This window comes from Mercurialis annua, linkage group LG5, assembly GCF_937616625.2.
Source record: "Mercurialis annua linkage group LG5, ddMerAnnu1.2, whole genome shotgun sequence".
NCBI classification, from domain to species: domain Eukaryota; kingdom Viridiplantae; phylum Streptophyta; class Magnoliopsida; order Malpighiales; family Euphorbiaceae; genus Mercurialis; species Mercurialis annua.
Genome location: NC_065574.1, coordinates 3,005,960 through 3,021,122, shown reverse-complemented (window position 1 = coordinate 3,021,122; position 15,163 = coordinate 3,005,960). Strand labels below are relative to the sequence as shown.

At 30.2% G+C, this 15,163-nt stretch overlaps 1 protein-coding gene across 1 annotated transcript; it reads right to left on the bottom strand.

Annotated features, from left to right (window-relative positions):
• Positions 1-1,569: 1,569 nt before the first annotated feature.
• LOC126680590 (LRR receptor-like serine/threonine-protein kinase IOS1) lies at positions 1,570-7,475 on the bottom strand. Its single transcript, XM_050375742.2, has 13 exons — positions 7,284-7,475; positions 6,651-7,182; positions 5,298-5,770; positions 4,513-4,654; positions 4,360-4,431; positions 4,212-4,280; positions 3,688-3,768; positions 3,433-3,596; positions 3,104-3,327; positions 2,749-2,875; positions 2,591-2,653; positions 2,320-2,509; positions 1,570-2,188 (listed from the first exon to the last, which is right to left on the bottom strand). The coding sequence occupies exons 1-13, from the start codon at positions 7,366-7,368 to the stop codon at positions 1,774-1,776; spliced, it is 2,637 nt and encodes an 878-aa protein (XP_050231699.1). The 5' UTR covers positions 7,369-7,475; the 3' UTR covers positions 1,570-1,773.
• Between the last annotated feature and the right edge of the window lie 7,688 nt (positions 7,476-15,163).

Here is a 15,163-nt window from a genome sequence, read left to right as displayed (position 1 = left end):
ATTAAATTGTCATAAATTATTAGTAAAAATATATTGTCATTTTAGTTAAAGATGTGGATATATAAATCAGTTTTTTTAACTGGATTTATAAATCAGTTTACCATTATATAATGTTATCTCCTCATAAATTATAATATACGGTCAGAATGATATAGTGATGCAAACATTAGTTTACTTGGCCAATTATCTATAATAATATATGGTTTTGTGCTTAATCAAGTTTCGTATACAGTGATATAATTTATGTTCTGCAATGATTTATTTATTTTTGAATACTTGTAATGATATTGTTATACGATGCAATAATAAGGTCAATTTATTGGAAGGGGCAGATAGATGTTACTTGGGAAATTTAAGGGGAAATATCTGAACATCCATTATTAAAATATTGCTTTAAGTATTCAAGTTATTACACTATATTACATACTATCCTTGTTTCTTTTTTAAAATAAAATTTTGGAGGCGAGAAATCAAAAAAACGCACACATGAACATCTTAATTAGATTGATATCATTTTAGCGTATACATCACTTTCTCGCTACCAAAAATAACAGTAAAAAGAACCTAAAAATTAAAAACTTGAGCCGAAGACTGAACTTAAACTGTTTAAAAAACAACTTGATAAGATAAAGAATCTCAACGAGATGATGACCTTCCAGATTAACATATGTTCAAAAAATAGGTATTTCTCGACGATGTGAAATGTTTTTGTCAAACCTTAATAAAGAAAGACAAGCAAGCTCGAGGTGTAATAAAGGCTCGTCGAGATTCTTTATCTAATCGAGCTATAATAAATATAGTAAATTACTCTCATGTACCCCACATGTGTTATAATTCATAGTTTCGCCCCCTTGTTTGAAAATTAACTATATGGCCTTTCAAATTTATTTCCGTTGACATTTTAGTCCTTTTATTTATTTTTGGTGTTAGTCAACTAAGTCAAAGAACTTAACTAAAAAATATAAAATTTTAATTAAGTTTAAACTTATTTTTGATACAAATATAAATAAAAAGTATGAAATTTAATGATTTAATAAATCCAATTGAATTTGTTTAATTTTTTTTAGTTTTTTAAATTTTTTAATTTAATTACATTTTAAAACTAAACAAAACTTTAATGAATATTATAAAGATTACATTAAAGTCATTAAGTTATTAAATTTTGTAAAAGGACTAAATTAAACTTTAATATTTTTTAATTATGTCTTTTGACTTAGTTGATTAACACCAAAATTGAACGGAAGAATTAAAACGTTAATGGAATTGAAAATGAAAGATCATATTTTTTTTGATTTTCAAATAAGGGTTACGAAAATGTGAACTGTGGCATATTTAGGGATCTGAAAATAATTTGCTCAAAAATTAATGTTAGATTAGTAGCTTTGAAAACCTATTGATTGTAATGAATTCTAAGAATTAGAATCATTGATTCAAATTAATTCTGAAATTAAAAAATAAAACCAAAGGTCGTTCTTTAACATTCAAAAACTGCTTATCAAAGTCTTAAACATACATATAAATACCAAAATTAATGAAACCCTACTCTGAATGTAAAAGGAAACCCCAACGAAAATAATTAAAAATAAGCATAATTAATTAGAAGTACAAATTGCAATTTTGAAAGTCTAAACGATTAAATTGCCCAAAAGCGACGAAAATCGCCTAAATCACATACTTCAAGCTTCAGCTGAATTACGGAACTGCCATTATTTTTATTTTTATCCATTTCCTTCAGAAAACTCCAATTTCGCATACACACCCGCACCAAAAAACCTATCTTGGAACTAGCGGAGTTAGTCCGCTATGCGTAGGCATAGTCATCAATTCAACAGAAGATTTGGATTGAGAGCTATATCCATCCCTTGTTCTTGCAACCTCTATTGCTAAACATTCATTCAATTTTATGACTACTTGAGTCATAGTTGGCCTATCTGCCGAAGTTGCGGATACACAAACCATCGCTAATTCAACCACTTTCTGCACTGAATCAACGTCGAACTGTTCGCCTAATCTTGAATCGACAACACCTAGAATGTCTCCATTTTTCACCATTGAGCTAACCCATTCACTTAGATGTGCCTTTTCTCGAGTTCTTGAAATTACTTCTCTGCTTGTGATTATCTCTAACAGAACTACTCCAAAGCTAAACACATCGCTTTTCTCCGTTAACCAGCTGCTTCCGTAGTACCTACAATTCAATCCAAGATCATAAAACATATTTTATTAACTGCTTTATATTGCAATAAAGATAGAATGGTTTGATCAAATATATTGTGGTGTATATATATGATGTTTGAATTTGGTGATTCAGATTCTTACTCAAGATCAAGGTAGCCAGGAGTGCCAGCAACTGCGGTTGACACATGAGAGCCACCTTCGACTGGACATGTTCTCGACAGGCCAAAATCAGCCAGTTTTGCTTGGAAGTTATTGCTCAATAAAATGTTTGTAGTCTTCACGTCTCTGTGTATAATTGGTGGTTTGCAGCCATTATGAAGATACTCCAATCCTACAATTCCAAACATTAAATACCAAATTAGTGTCACTACTAGAGTTGTTCGATGCGTCGGATACATGGAAGCTTGACAACCTTGTGCTGACTCAAGGGCTATCTGAAGTCTACCCTCCCAACTGAAAACTTTTGTTCTGCCATCTGCATCCATGAAAAAACATAAGCTGATGAATTTGTGCCATGTTGATCATCACTTTGAAGGAAGAATAAATCAAATAGATAGGCTAGATTCAAACCTAATAGATGATCTCTTAGATTTCCATTAGACATGTACTCATATATTAGCGCCATGTTGTTCCCTTCCTCGCAATATCCGACAAGGGACGTCAGGTTCTTATGATGAACTCTCAAAAGAAGATTAACCTATATATAAAGATATAGAGAAAATGCGATTTCAATGTGTAAACTTTTCAGTAAGACTCCAACTACGACTTTGTTATCTCTAATACATCCGTCACCCAGACGTCCATTAGATTGGAAGCCTAAATAAGACTCTGATGCTAATCAATTCAAAAGTTCAAACTATTTAGATGCGTCTCCAACTATAGTATTATTATTTCTAAATTTCATGTTTATGTATGTGATATATACCTCAGCCTGGAACTCCTTATACCCTTGAACAGAGGATGGAGACAGCATCTTCACTGCAACTTCAAGATTATCTAAGTAACCATGATAAACTGTTCCAAATCCTCCTCTGCCAAGGATCCTCTGAAAATCATTTGTCATCTGCTCGACCTCAGAAATTGTGAATTGTCGTTTTTTCAACTCGAGTACTTCTCTCCTCGTTTCAGCTTCTATCTTCCTTGGCTCAGCTACTCCAAGTTTTGTTGTAGTTTCCAATTAGATAACATTTATATAATCTTATCAATCTCTTTGTTGTAATCGAATTTAAGTGTTTATTCGTTATAGGGACTTACATTCAACTTGCTTCTTCTTTCGTTTCAGCCTCCATAAAATCATTGCCAGGCCAACTAAAATGATAACTCCAGCAATGGCGGCTGCAACAGGAACTGTAACATTCATTTTTTTCTTTTTTTTGTTGCAGGAATTTGATATACAGAGATTTGGATTTCCGTCGATTCTGTATTTTATAAAAAAGTTAAAAATAAACCATACTTCAGCAATGAATATTTTTCATCATTAACAATGTATTGCGTTCTTGTAAACCATACTTCAGCAACAGTAAACCTCGTTGCGATTTATCCCAGAGATCTGCTGGAATTGTACCTATTAGACTGTTTCCTGCCAAGTTCCTGCATAAGAATGTCAAAACCGGGAAACAAATACAGAACAGAGAAACAAACAGTGTTTATCCCACACAACGGATGTGCCACGTCATAATAAATTTCCATAATTTTTTTAGTTGCTTTGATAGGTAACTTTGGTTTCATTCGGCTCCTTTATGAAATATGGAAGGAATCTATTAAAGCCCTGTGCGATGAAAAATGCAAGCACGGCTTGGATTTTACAACAAGCCAATAAGCATTTGCGATATGGAATCTTTATTTATCATTTATTTTTTTTATCATTAAATATTTACACATGGTTAACGCATTATTGGTTTGTTGCACAAATGAATGACATGGCGCAACAGTTGCCTTGTATAATTATTCGAAACAAAAACTAGTTTCTGCACATAAAAGTAAAAACCATGAAAATAAGTGGACAAAACAGAACAGAAACAAATTTTACTTACAGGGATTTCAAGGGCAATTTAGTGAGAAAATATGGCACTGATCCAGTTAAATTGTTGTTAGATAAATCCCTGGAATTACGCAATTTGATTCCGAATTAAATTCATTTATAAACACACATCCGCATGCACATACAATTAGAATACTTACAGAGTTTCTAGCGATTTCAAATTGAATATATCAGAAGGTATCTCCCCTGTCAATTCACTGGAGGACAAGTCTCTAAACAATTTTACATGATCAGTAAGATTAATTAGAAGCTAAATTTGAATTTTAAACCAGAAGATAATTTGCTAAACTTACAAAGATATGATCACAGGTGGTGAGCTGGTATTACTGTAGGTGCAATTAACACCTTGCCATATATAATCCTGTGGAGCACAAGGATCTCCTTGCCAGTTTCTTGATATTTTATTTGTTGACTTGATTTTCAGGATAGCATCAACTTTCACAATTCAAAATTTTACATAAGTTTAGTATTATATATAATGCATAGATTAAAAGGTAAAGAATATAGGGTGAATTGCAAAAACAAATCAAGAATTCCATTGTGTTTTGAAGTGTAATTGGTTCTGGAGGTATCCGAACTGTTGATTATTGCATTTTGGTAACAGAATTTTGATTCGTTTCATTTTGATTATAAAAATTTAATTTGTTTCAAAGGATTTTTGGGCAAAATGCATACATTTCAGCCGTATTTTGCCACATGGCAATAATTTTCTACTTGTATTTTCACGAAAAACTTGTCACAAATGTATAGTTTCATTTCAACTGGAAGTTGATTATGCATATATGGCAAATTTAGGCAAAAAGGATATAAAATCTGGTTGTCACGTATGCTTTTTCCCGTTGAAATAAAGTAAAGTTAGTGACCAAAGTTAAAAAAACAAAATGAAACGAATTAAAGTTCGATGCAATAATTTGAGCATCCGAGAATCAATTGACCATGTTTTGTAATTTCAACATGAACTTTTAATTTTGAAAATTTACATCACGAACTGCAAACTGCCAAAATTGAAAGTTCATATTAAAATTATAAAAATTCATAATTTATTTCGTAATTACCCTAAGAATATATATATATATACCGTCGTCTTGATGTGTTTGCAATTGTGAGAGGTCAACAAGGACGTAAGTTTCATAGGCGTTGAGGAGAGGTGGCTGGTTTGAATTTCCAGTTTTAAACAAGGAGAAGTCGTAGTCTCCTTGATCCAAGGGGTACTCTACATTATGGATAGTCGTCGAAGTTAAGTATGTAGGTGTAAGAGGTCCGTACCAGTTTTCCTCACCCAAAGAAATGTTGAAAATGCGGGTTTGGTTCGGTTCAAGCTTTACAATTTCAGCAAAGTGCAAGTAAACATAAAATTGGTAGATATTACCATAAGTTCCTAAAGAGAGTTCCAAGGGTGCACTCTTGTTGGTAGGGATGGAAGCACTGGTCATGACAGTTGATGGTGGCCTGAACAAGTTATCGAATTCGATGGTTTCATTGGTAGTTATGTTCGTTGCTCCGTCCAAATTATAGGAATACCAAACACGATCGAACACATCATCAGGAAACCTGAGGCATCAGCTTGTTAGAATAGTAAAAGCTAGAATGTACTATTAAAATCGCATAAGTATTTTGATTAAACAAATGTTCGTTAATTTTATTAATATAATCAAAATTTATATTTTTTTTATCAATTATAGTCTAATTTAAAGAATTTATTTTAATTATATGTACAACTGAATTATTCAGTCTGATTTTGTTCATATGAGAGTCATTTAAATGGTTGTATATTGTTGATAGATTTATCGGATTGAATTAATAAAAAAGACAGTCCTTGGCTGCCATGTGAATAAAACAAAAGTTTTTTTTTCTTCCAAAAGAGAAGTCCATTGCTAATGATTAACATACAAGATAAAAAAAATCATATTAAAATAATAAAACAAATGATCAATTGAGCGGATTTTTGCTACAGTTTAAACTAAGGCCAAATAATAAAAAAAAGTCAAACCTTTTATACAAATTTCATAAAAGTACAAATCTTTCAATTTTATCCAATTTGTCCGGAAACACATGATTTCGTCTCAATTATGTCCAATTATGTAATTTTACTCGTGTGGCGCCTACGTGGCGCTAATGTGGCATTGCCACACATCAGCGACACATGAGAAAAATTGTGTAGTTGGATATAATTGAGACGAAATCATGCATTTCAGAACAAATTGGATAAAATTAAAAGATTTGGACTTTTTTATCATTTGGCCTTAAATTAAATACTTTAAATTAGACATACTTGATAAATTTAGGTAATTAATTCTAGAAGTACCTAAACTCTTATTTTTTTTTTTTGCAATTTAGATACTAAACTTTAATTTGTTTCTTTTTTGTACTTAAATTTTGACTTTATTTTACCAATAAGCATTTTTAGTCCCTAAAATATTTGGTGGATCACCTGACAATTTCATCGGTTGCTGAGCCGATATTTCTTCGATTCCAGAGTGACAGAGATCCAGATACAGTGGTGTACAATCCTTTATCCAGAGGCCTTATCTCTAATGCTGATATGAAAGGTGTCCCCGATCCGGTTTTTACGAGACAAACACTTACGAGGTTAAACTTCGGAACATGAATTAACTCCTCTCTAAAAATCGAAGTTGTGTCGTCCATTTCCAGATTTACCCACTTATTAGGTCCAATATACAGATCAAATTCTGGTATCTTAGTTAAACCGTCATAATTTCCGTACAAGAAAACAGCCCTGATCAAATACTTTGTGTCTTTTACAACTTCCACATTGTAACAGTTTCTAACACCGTCAGGAAAGCTTCTAACATGCTCTAAGGGCCGACGAAAGGCGATTTCACGTAAAACAATCTTACTGATGCCTGTTTCGACGAACGATGCATCGGAAATATAGTTTAATCCTGTGTCTTCATCTGTATAGTTGGTTTTCTCTGGTAAGCCGCAATCAAGGCTGATGAAACCTGAGACAGAACCGAAATGTCTATGTATTAGATATCTTATATATTATAGTGAAGTTAATAGAAAGTGACATGATTATAAGATAGGGAGTACGAAACCGAACCTGTTTGGTCTTGCCCATGAATCAAAATTACTGTAAGAGACAATACAATAAGAAATTTGATCAAGAAAAGCAAGCGGAACACCATTCTTTTTTGTTTTGTTTAGAAATTAGGACAATATACATATGTTATATAATGCCATCTCCTCCCAAATTATACCGTCAGAATTATCTAATAATTGTTTCGCCCAAAAGTTTAAATCGTTACATGAGACTCCAACTATAGTTAACGTTATTCTTTAATATATCACATACGCGGATACCGACTGTTTTGAAGCGTGAACAAGCACACTTTACCTAAGATCATCTTCAATAGCACACTAAATTGTCAATTTGGTGTGCAAATTAGTATTCTATATACAACTCTATTATCGTGTACTTTATGTTTTTACTCTATATATAAAGTAATTCTATTATAGTATATTTTAAAATAGAATATTATTTTGAAGATATATAAAAATAGAGTAACTCTATTTTATTTTAGTTTTTTATTTATTTATTATAAATTTCATAATTAAACATACATTAATTTTTGTTACAATATATTGTAAATAGACTTGTTCAATTTAGTCGAAAATTTGAATATGTAATATTAAACACAATAGATTCGTATTAATTAATTCAACAATTCATAACTAAAATATATTTTAACATTTTTATCATTTATAAATTTGTTTTATTTTTATTTTTTTATTAAATATAGTTAGAGTGAGAGTTACAGAAGAATGTTCATTATATTTGTTAGAGTGAGAGTTACAGAAGAGTTATATCAAATATTTACAATAAACCCTCATAATACACCTTAATTACAGTACTACATTAATTTAAACTTTTTAACCCCATAAACAGCTTTGGACATAGTCACAGTGGATAGAGATATCACACAACTGGATGAGTAACAAATTCCAACAATCGCTAACAAGAATAATATAGTGATGTAAAGTTTAGTTTTTGACTTGGCCAATTATGTAATTTATAGATTTTGTGCTTAATCAAGTTTCGTGGAGTGAATTAATTTATTCAGTGTGATTTATTTATAGCGTGTCATGATGTTGTTATATGATGCAATATTAAGTTCAGTTTATTGAAAGGAGAAAATTTCTCAATACTCAGGTCACTAAGCGCTGCGGAATTCAAATTTTTAAAAAAAAAACATGATCGTGAAAAAAAACTAAATTTTTATAACTTGTTGCAACTTAAATTAAATTTTTAATTTTTATAATAATAGGCAAGTTGTATTTTTTTTTTATTGTAATGATAGCCAAATTGCATTTTTTATGTAAACTTTTTTGAATTTTTTGCCACTTTTTATAACTTTTAATATATTATTATTTATTAAAAAGTAATAGTAGCCTAATATCTTAATTGAAAACAAGAATTTGGCCACCAATTTGACTATTATTGCAACAAAAAATACAATTTAGTTATTATTATAAAAATTAAAAAAATTGTCTAATATTTTTTTATTTAAATTGCAGATTAGGATTTCATAATTTCTAGTATTTGTATGTAAGTTTAAAACTTGGATAATTTATCATGAAAAGTAGAAAAGAGGTTAGTCTAAATGAATAATAAAGTAGACTATAATTTTACTTTCAAAAAGAAAGTAGATTACGGCCCCTTTGGAATAATTCCAATTGTGAATTAAAATTCATTTATAAATAAATTTTATATAAAAATCAATTACAAATGAATTATATCGTTTGAAATGAAAGAATACAAAATTTAGAATTGACATAAATTTCATATATTTATATTTGGGATAAATTCTGGAATTGAATTATTTGCAACTTTATTCCCATATTAACCTTATAAATTTTTTATTAAAAATATCTTAAAAATAGAAATAGTCATTAATATTTTTTGTAATATTAACTTATTAAATATTATATATATACAAATATTTAAAATTAATAATATTAAAGTCACTATTATTATGATTAAGATGTATAAAATAATTAATAATGATTTTTGAAAAATAAAAATAAAAATATACTACATAAAAAAGATGGAGATGAAAATTTAAAACAAAAGATAGAAAAAAAATAGTAATAAAAATAAAAAGTGAAAGAAAATAAAAAAAATAGTTTTATAAAGTAAGAACAAATTAGTCAAACAAAATTGTTCTTTTAAATTTTTGGAATTTATTTATAAATTTCACCTATTTTAGTTGGATTTACAATTCCTCAAATTATAAGTAAAACCAATTTCAGAATTTCAATTCCAAGGAATTCATTCATTTCAAAGGGGCCCTAAGTTTATTTATTACAAACACAAAATTAGAATTACAAATGAATTCCACATAATTTTAAAAATTTCATTCACTCCAAAGGGTCCTACAATTTTGAAGAATTTGCGTATGTATTATGCTTATGTATAGAATCTCTAAAGTATCATTAGTGTCGTCTTCATTTGCACTAATTGTCTATTTGTTTAGGAAAATATATGGATTTCGCCGGTAATTATAATTACAATTTTTTAGCTATAGCATAACTTATATAGCCAAGTAAAAAAGTCCACCATAGTATTTTAACACAGCATACGCTTGCAAACAAGTTGTGATAGAATTACTAAATTAAAATAGGCCAAATGTTATAAAAAGGCGAAATCTTTTACAAAAGTTTCGCAAAAGTCCTGACCTTTTAATTTTGTCGATTTTGGCCAAAAACTGATTATTTGATTTCACAAAAGCCCTGTCCTTTCAATTTTGTCGATTTTGACCAAAAATGAATTATTTGATTTCGCAAAAGTCCTGACCTTTCAATATTTGGCTTGCCACATAGGCGGCACATAGGCGTCACACAGGCAAATTGAAATCAAATTGAGAGTTGGCCACAATTGAAACCAAATAATTTGTTTTTGGCCAAAATCGACAAAATTGAAAGGTCATGACTTTTGTGAAACTTTTATGAAAGGTTAGGCCTTTTTATGATATTTGACCATTAAAATATCATATGCACGCATAAATATTTACTTAAGATTAGTTTGAAATGGATTTAATTGAAATAAAAAAATAGAAATTATTTAAATAAATTAATCAGGCTAAATTTATTTAGATTTTTATATGAATAAATTTTATAATTTATAAATGAGTAAAGAGTCAACTAGATCTATAAACTTGTGACTCAAAATTAAATAACTAGCTCTCAGTTTTTAATCAATTAAATACAATATTTTCTACTTTTAGATCAATATTGAATAATACTCTATTTTTAAGTTAATTAAAAAAAATGGATCATTTCAGTCTCTAAAATTATTTTACGTAATTATATTTTTAATTGATTTAAAAATAAAAAGTGTTGTTTTAAATTGTTTAAAATGAATGAGTGAAATATTTAACCTCGAATCACAATTAAATTTAAGAACTGAGTTTATCCTCTAGGCCTCTACTCATTTATAAACAACGGAATTCGCATGACATTATGAAGAAGATTATATATGGTACAGTCGACCCTCTAATAATTAATATATAAAATGGACTAAAAATTTATTAATTATTATAATTATTAATTTATTGAATATCTTATATGACGTAAAATTAAAATTGGTTCCTTTAAATTATATTAAGTATTAGAATTATTAATTTACTGAATATTAATTATTAGAGGGTATACTGTATATATAGTTTTGTAAGAATGTTTCCAAATAATTAACAAAGAAAAGGAAATTTTACGCATTTGTCATATATTACATAGTCAATACAAAATAAATTTTGTTGATGAGAAATCGATAATCAAATTATAATACAAGTGCTTGCAGTTTTATAACAGTAGTACATTTTGATCCTTTTTAGTCCTAACATTGTTGACATATTGTGAATCGATTTTGTTTAAAGACATTGATTAAGACAAACTATATGATCACTGTCATTATTTTAAAAAATATCACTGATAAGTTGATTTGTCTTGCCTTGGAGGAGAGAAATTGATCTCTTCATCAGAAAAGCTGCTGGGAGATCCAGGCTTGCAATCTGCAGAAGAATTATCTTTCCAACTGCTGTCTATTTTATTTGGAGAGTTAGAAATGACTTGTTGTTTAATTCAGTGTTTTAAAAATCGGATCGGACCGGCCCCGATCGAACCGGTTAAACCAGAAACCTGCTAGTAGTCCGATTTAAAATGCTCAAAAACCAGATTTTACAGTTGAACCGGATTCGACTGAATCAAACCGGTAAAAACGACAGGTTGAACCGGTGAACTAGAAGTTGAACTGGTATAATTCCTCGTACATTAATTGATACTTGAAGAGAATTTTAGTTAGATAATGAAGATCTGCTTTTAGATTATGTTTCAGTAAAGATCTAACGCAGTTGGACATCCCATTTCTTTTGGGATGACAGTTTTTCTTTCATTCCAAAACTGTAAAATCAGAATTTCGATCAAATCACACATCGCAATATACTAGACCTTCTAATTCTTTAAGAGGTTTATCTAAAAGATTTGCAATATAACTAGGAAGACGTTTCAAATACCATACATGAGTTACTGGGCATGCCAGTTTGATGTAGCCCATTTGATATCTTCGTATCCGAGAATCAACAAACTCGACTCCGAATCTAAGAGAAATTTTAGAGAATGTGTGCTACCCTGAGATTTTCTTATCTTTCCTGAATGATAAAGAAAAAAAAATTGGGTCAAAGGAAAATGCCATTTTGGAGTTTTATCAACAATTTACTTGTGTAGGTGGAGATCCAGTAAGATATACCATAAGACCAATAAGTTGATTCGAGATCTCACTATCAACATCTTGACCTAAAAAAAGTAATCTTTCTCGATAAAGTCGGTTGATTAAGATAAAATTCTATTCTCCAGGAACCATACGCGCACCTTTTGATGCATACGGTTCAAAAAAATCGCGAAAAACGAAAGAATCAATGTGGAGATTCCAACCCTCCCTTTTTTTTTATAGTAAGTTTTTTTAACTTAATTCTTTTTTTCTAACGAAAGGGGTTTTCTTCCAGATGAGTTTTAACACGTTTACCTATAAAAAAATTATTAAACTTATTAAACAAACTTCTCATTGATCTATTTTTTCATCGAGATTCGGTTCAAATCACGATAACATTCTCTTGTTCCTGAATGGGTTTCTTTAATTCTTTTAGGTTTTTGCTCTACTCCAAGTAAGGATTTGCCCGATTTTTATTTGCACATATAGAGCAAATGCCGCAATACCGCGTCTTTTTGTTACAACTTTTTTTTTTATATTTAATTCATTTCACATCTTCTGTCAAATATTTGGCATATTCATTATTATTATTTGATTGAGTATGATTGGCAGTTTGAAATTATTCTTACTTCATAAATAGAATATGATACAAGTAAAAATTGTAATAGATATATTACCAATTGGGTTCTTCTAAACGGAGCCTGGATACTTTATTTTTTTTGGTCCAAACAAGCCAACCATAAATTATTCTAATTGATATAATATTAATTTGAGTACCTCCAAAGCATAGATCTAATTGGACTTTATGTGTAGCCATAAATCCTATTTATTTGTATTAATTGAGATCTGTTGACTTTGTATACCATTCCGTTGTAAATAAATGATTTTATCATAGATCCATTGTGGTCTTGAAATTCAATTATATAATAATGGAAACAGCAACCTTAGTCGCCATCTTTATATCTGGTTTACTTGTAAGTTTTACTGGGTATGCCTTATATACTGCTTTTGGGCAACCCTCTCAACAACTAAGAGATCATTTCGAGGAACACGGGGACTAGTTGAAGTAAAGAGCCCCCCATATGGGAGGCTCTTTACTTCAACTAAGATAACGAAAAATCATTTTATATTTTTCGTTGGAACTTTAGGTGGTTCTCGAAAAAAGATAGCGAAAAAAATGATTCCTAAAGTTGAGACTAAAAGGAATGTATAAACCAATGCTTCCATAAATTCAATCGTGGTTTACGGGAATCGAACCCGCATCGTTAGCTTGGAAGGCTAGGGGTTATAGTCGACGTTGAGTCATCATCAATTTTAACGTCTCTAATTCAAAACCGAACATGAAACTTTGGTTTCATTCAGCTCCTTTATGGAATATGGAAAAATTTCCAGCTAAAAGACGTGAGCGACAGCAGTCGTTGCCGTTTTCCTAGAATTTTTCGCAAACCTCTCTGAGATAAATAGTCTTTTCTATGTAATTGCAAATGTGAAGTAAGTTTTCGTATTTTATCCGTAACCAATCTTTTTATTTACGAGCAACATTTTATCGAACACTTCTTGAACGAATTTCTTTCTATGGAAAAATAGAACATTTTGTGGAAGTCTTTGCTAATGGTTTTCAGGCAATTCTATGGTTGTTCAAGGATCCTTTCATGCATTATGCTAGATATCGAGGAAAATCCATTTTGGCTGCAAAAGATAGGCCTTTTCTGATGAAAAAATGGAAATATTACTTTGTCAATTTATGTCAATCTCATTTTTATGCGTGGTTTCAACCAGAAAAGATCTATCTAAATTCATTACCTACGCATTCTCTCAACTTTTTGGGCTATCTTTCAAATGTACAATTGAATCCTTCATTGGTACGGAGTCAAATGCTAGAAAATTTATTTATAATAAGAACTTACCCGACAAGGAATTTCGCTACCTTAGGACCGTTATAGTTACGGCCGCCGTTCACCGGGGCTTCGGTCGCCGGCTCCCCTGTCATCAGGTCACCAACTTCCTTGACCTTCTGGCACTGGGCAGGCGTCAGCCCCCATACATGGTCTTACAACTTTGCGGAGACCTGTGTTTTTGGTAAACAGTCGCCCGGGCCTGGTCACTTCGGATCAAGCTCATATAAAACCAGGGATTGAACTGATAAACTAGAGGTTGAACCGATAAAAAAACAGAAAATTAGATTTTTATTAATTTTTTTAAAATTTATTAAACCGAGTGAACCGGTCACTGAACCGGTTGAACCGATGATCAGTGGTCTTACTGGTTCGGTTTTTAAAACTGGTTCAATCAAAAGATTCAGCAAATTGAGGATATTGTTTAAAGCATTCTGTTCTCAATTAGAGGCCATATTTGTTATTTTTTGTTCTCAACCAGAATAGGAAATTATTCAGATATCAATATCTCCAAAGGACAGTGAAACGCTAAAACTTTCTTGTACCTCAAAAAAATAAACCATATAATTATCTAAAAAAACTCCCTTAATTTTTAAAGAAAAAAATACTATAAAGCTCCCCATATTTGATATATTACACTTTAATCCCTTAAAAACTAAATTATATGGCCCCTCACTTTTGCTTCTGTCAACACTTTAGTCCCTCTGTCCATTTTTAGTGTTAGTCAACGAAGTCAAAGGACTTATGGATAAATTAATTATCAAAACTGAAAGACTAATTCGTTGATAAAAACAAAAGTGATGGGTGAAATCATTGAGAAAACCAAAAATGGGGGACCATATAATTTTGTTGACTTCGTTGACTAACATCCAAAATGGGCGGAAGGACTAAATCGTTGACAAAAATAAAAGTGAGGGGCTATATAGTTCAATTTTCAAATAAGAGGGATTAAACTGTGAATTATGTCAAATATGAGAGGTGTCATAGTAATTTGCTCATTTTTAAAATACACTTAAAACCCAAAAAAATTATCTTTATTTAAAAAACAACAATCCTTTTTTTACTTTTTACGCTTCTAAGTTTACTTACACAATTGCGTATAGCTCAAAGATACATCTTATAGTCTTTAATATAGAGCGTACAAAGTGAACTTTCTTAGGAATAAAGTGAATACATGAAGTGTAAAAAGTTAAATAAATGCTTAATAATAAAATAAATCCAAACTTTTAAGGGTTGTTGCAATTTTAACCAAAACGTTTAATTTTTGCAATAAAAATTAACATTTGATTGCAATTTTAGCCAAAAACAATTCCAACCAATTTA

Coding starts and splice junctions, on each gene's coding strand:
- LOC126680590 (XM_050375742.2), bottom strand. CDS start 7,368: ATGGTGTTCCGCTTGCTTTTCTTGATCAAATTTCTTATTGTATTGTCT. Junction 4,281..4,359: donor TTGAAATCGCTAGAAACTCT/GTAAGTATTCTA, acceptor GCGTAATTCCAG/GGATTTATCTAACAACAATT. Junction 2,876..3,103: donor ATAAGGAGTTCCAGGCTGAG/GTATATATCACA, acceptor CTTTATATATAG/GTTAATCTTCTTTTGAGAGT.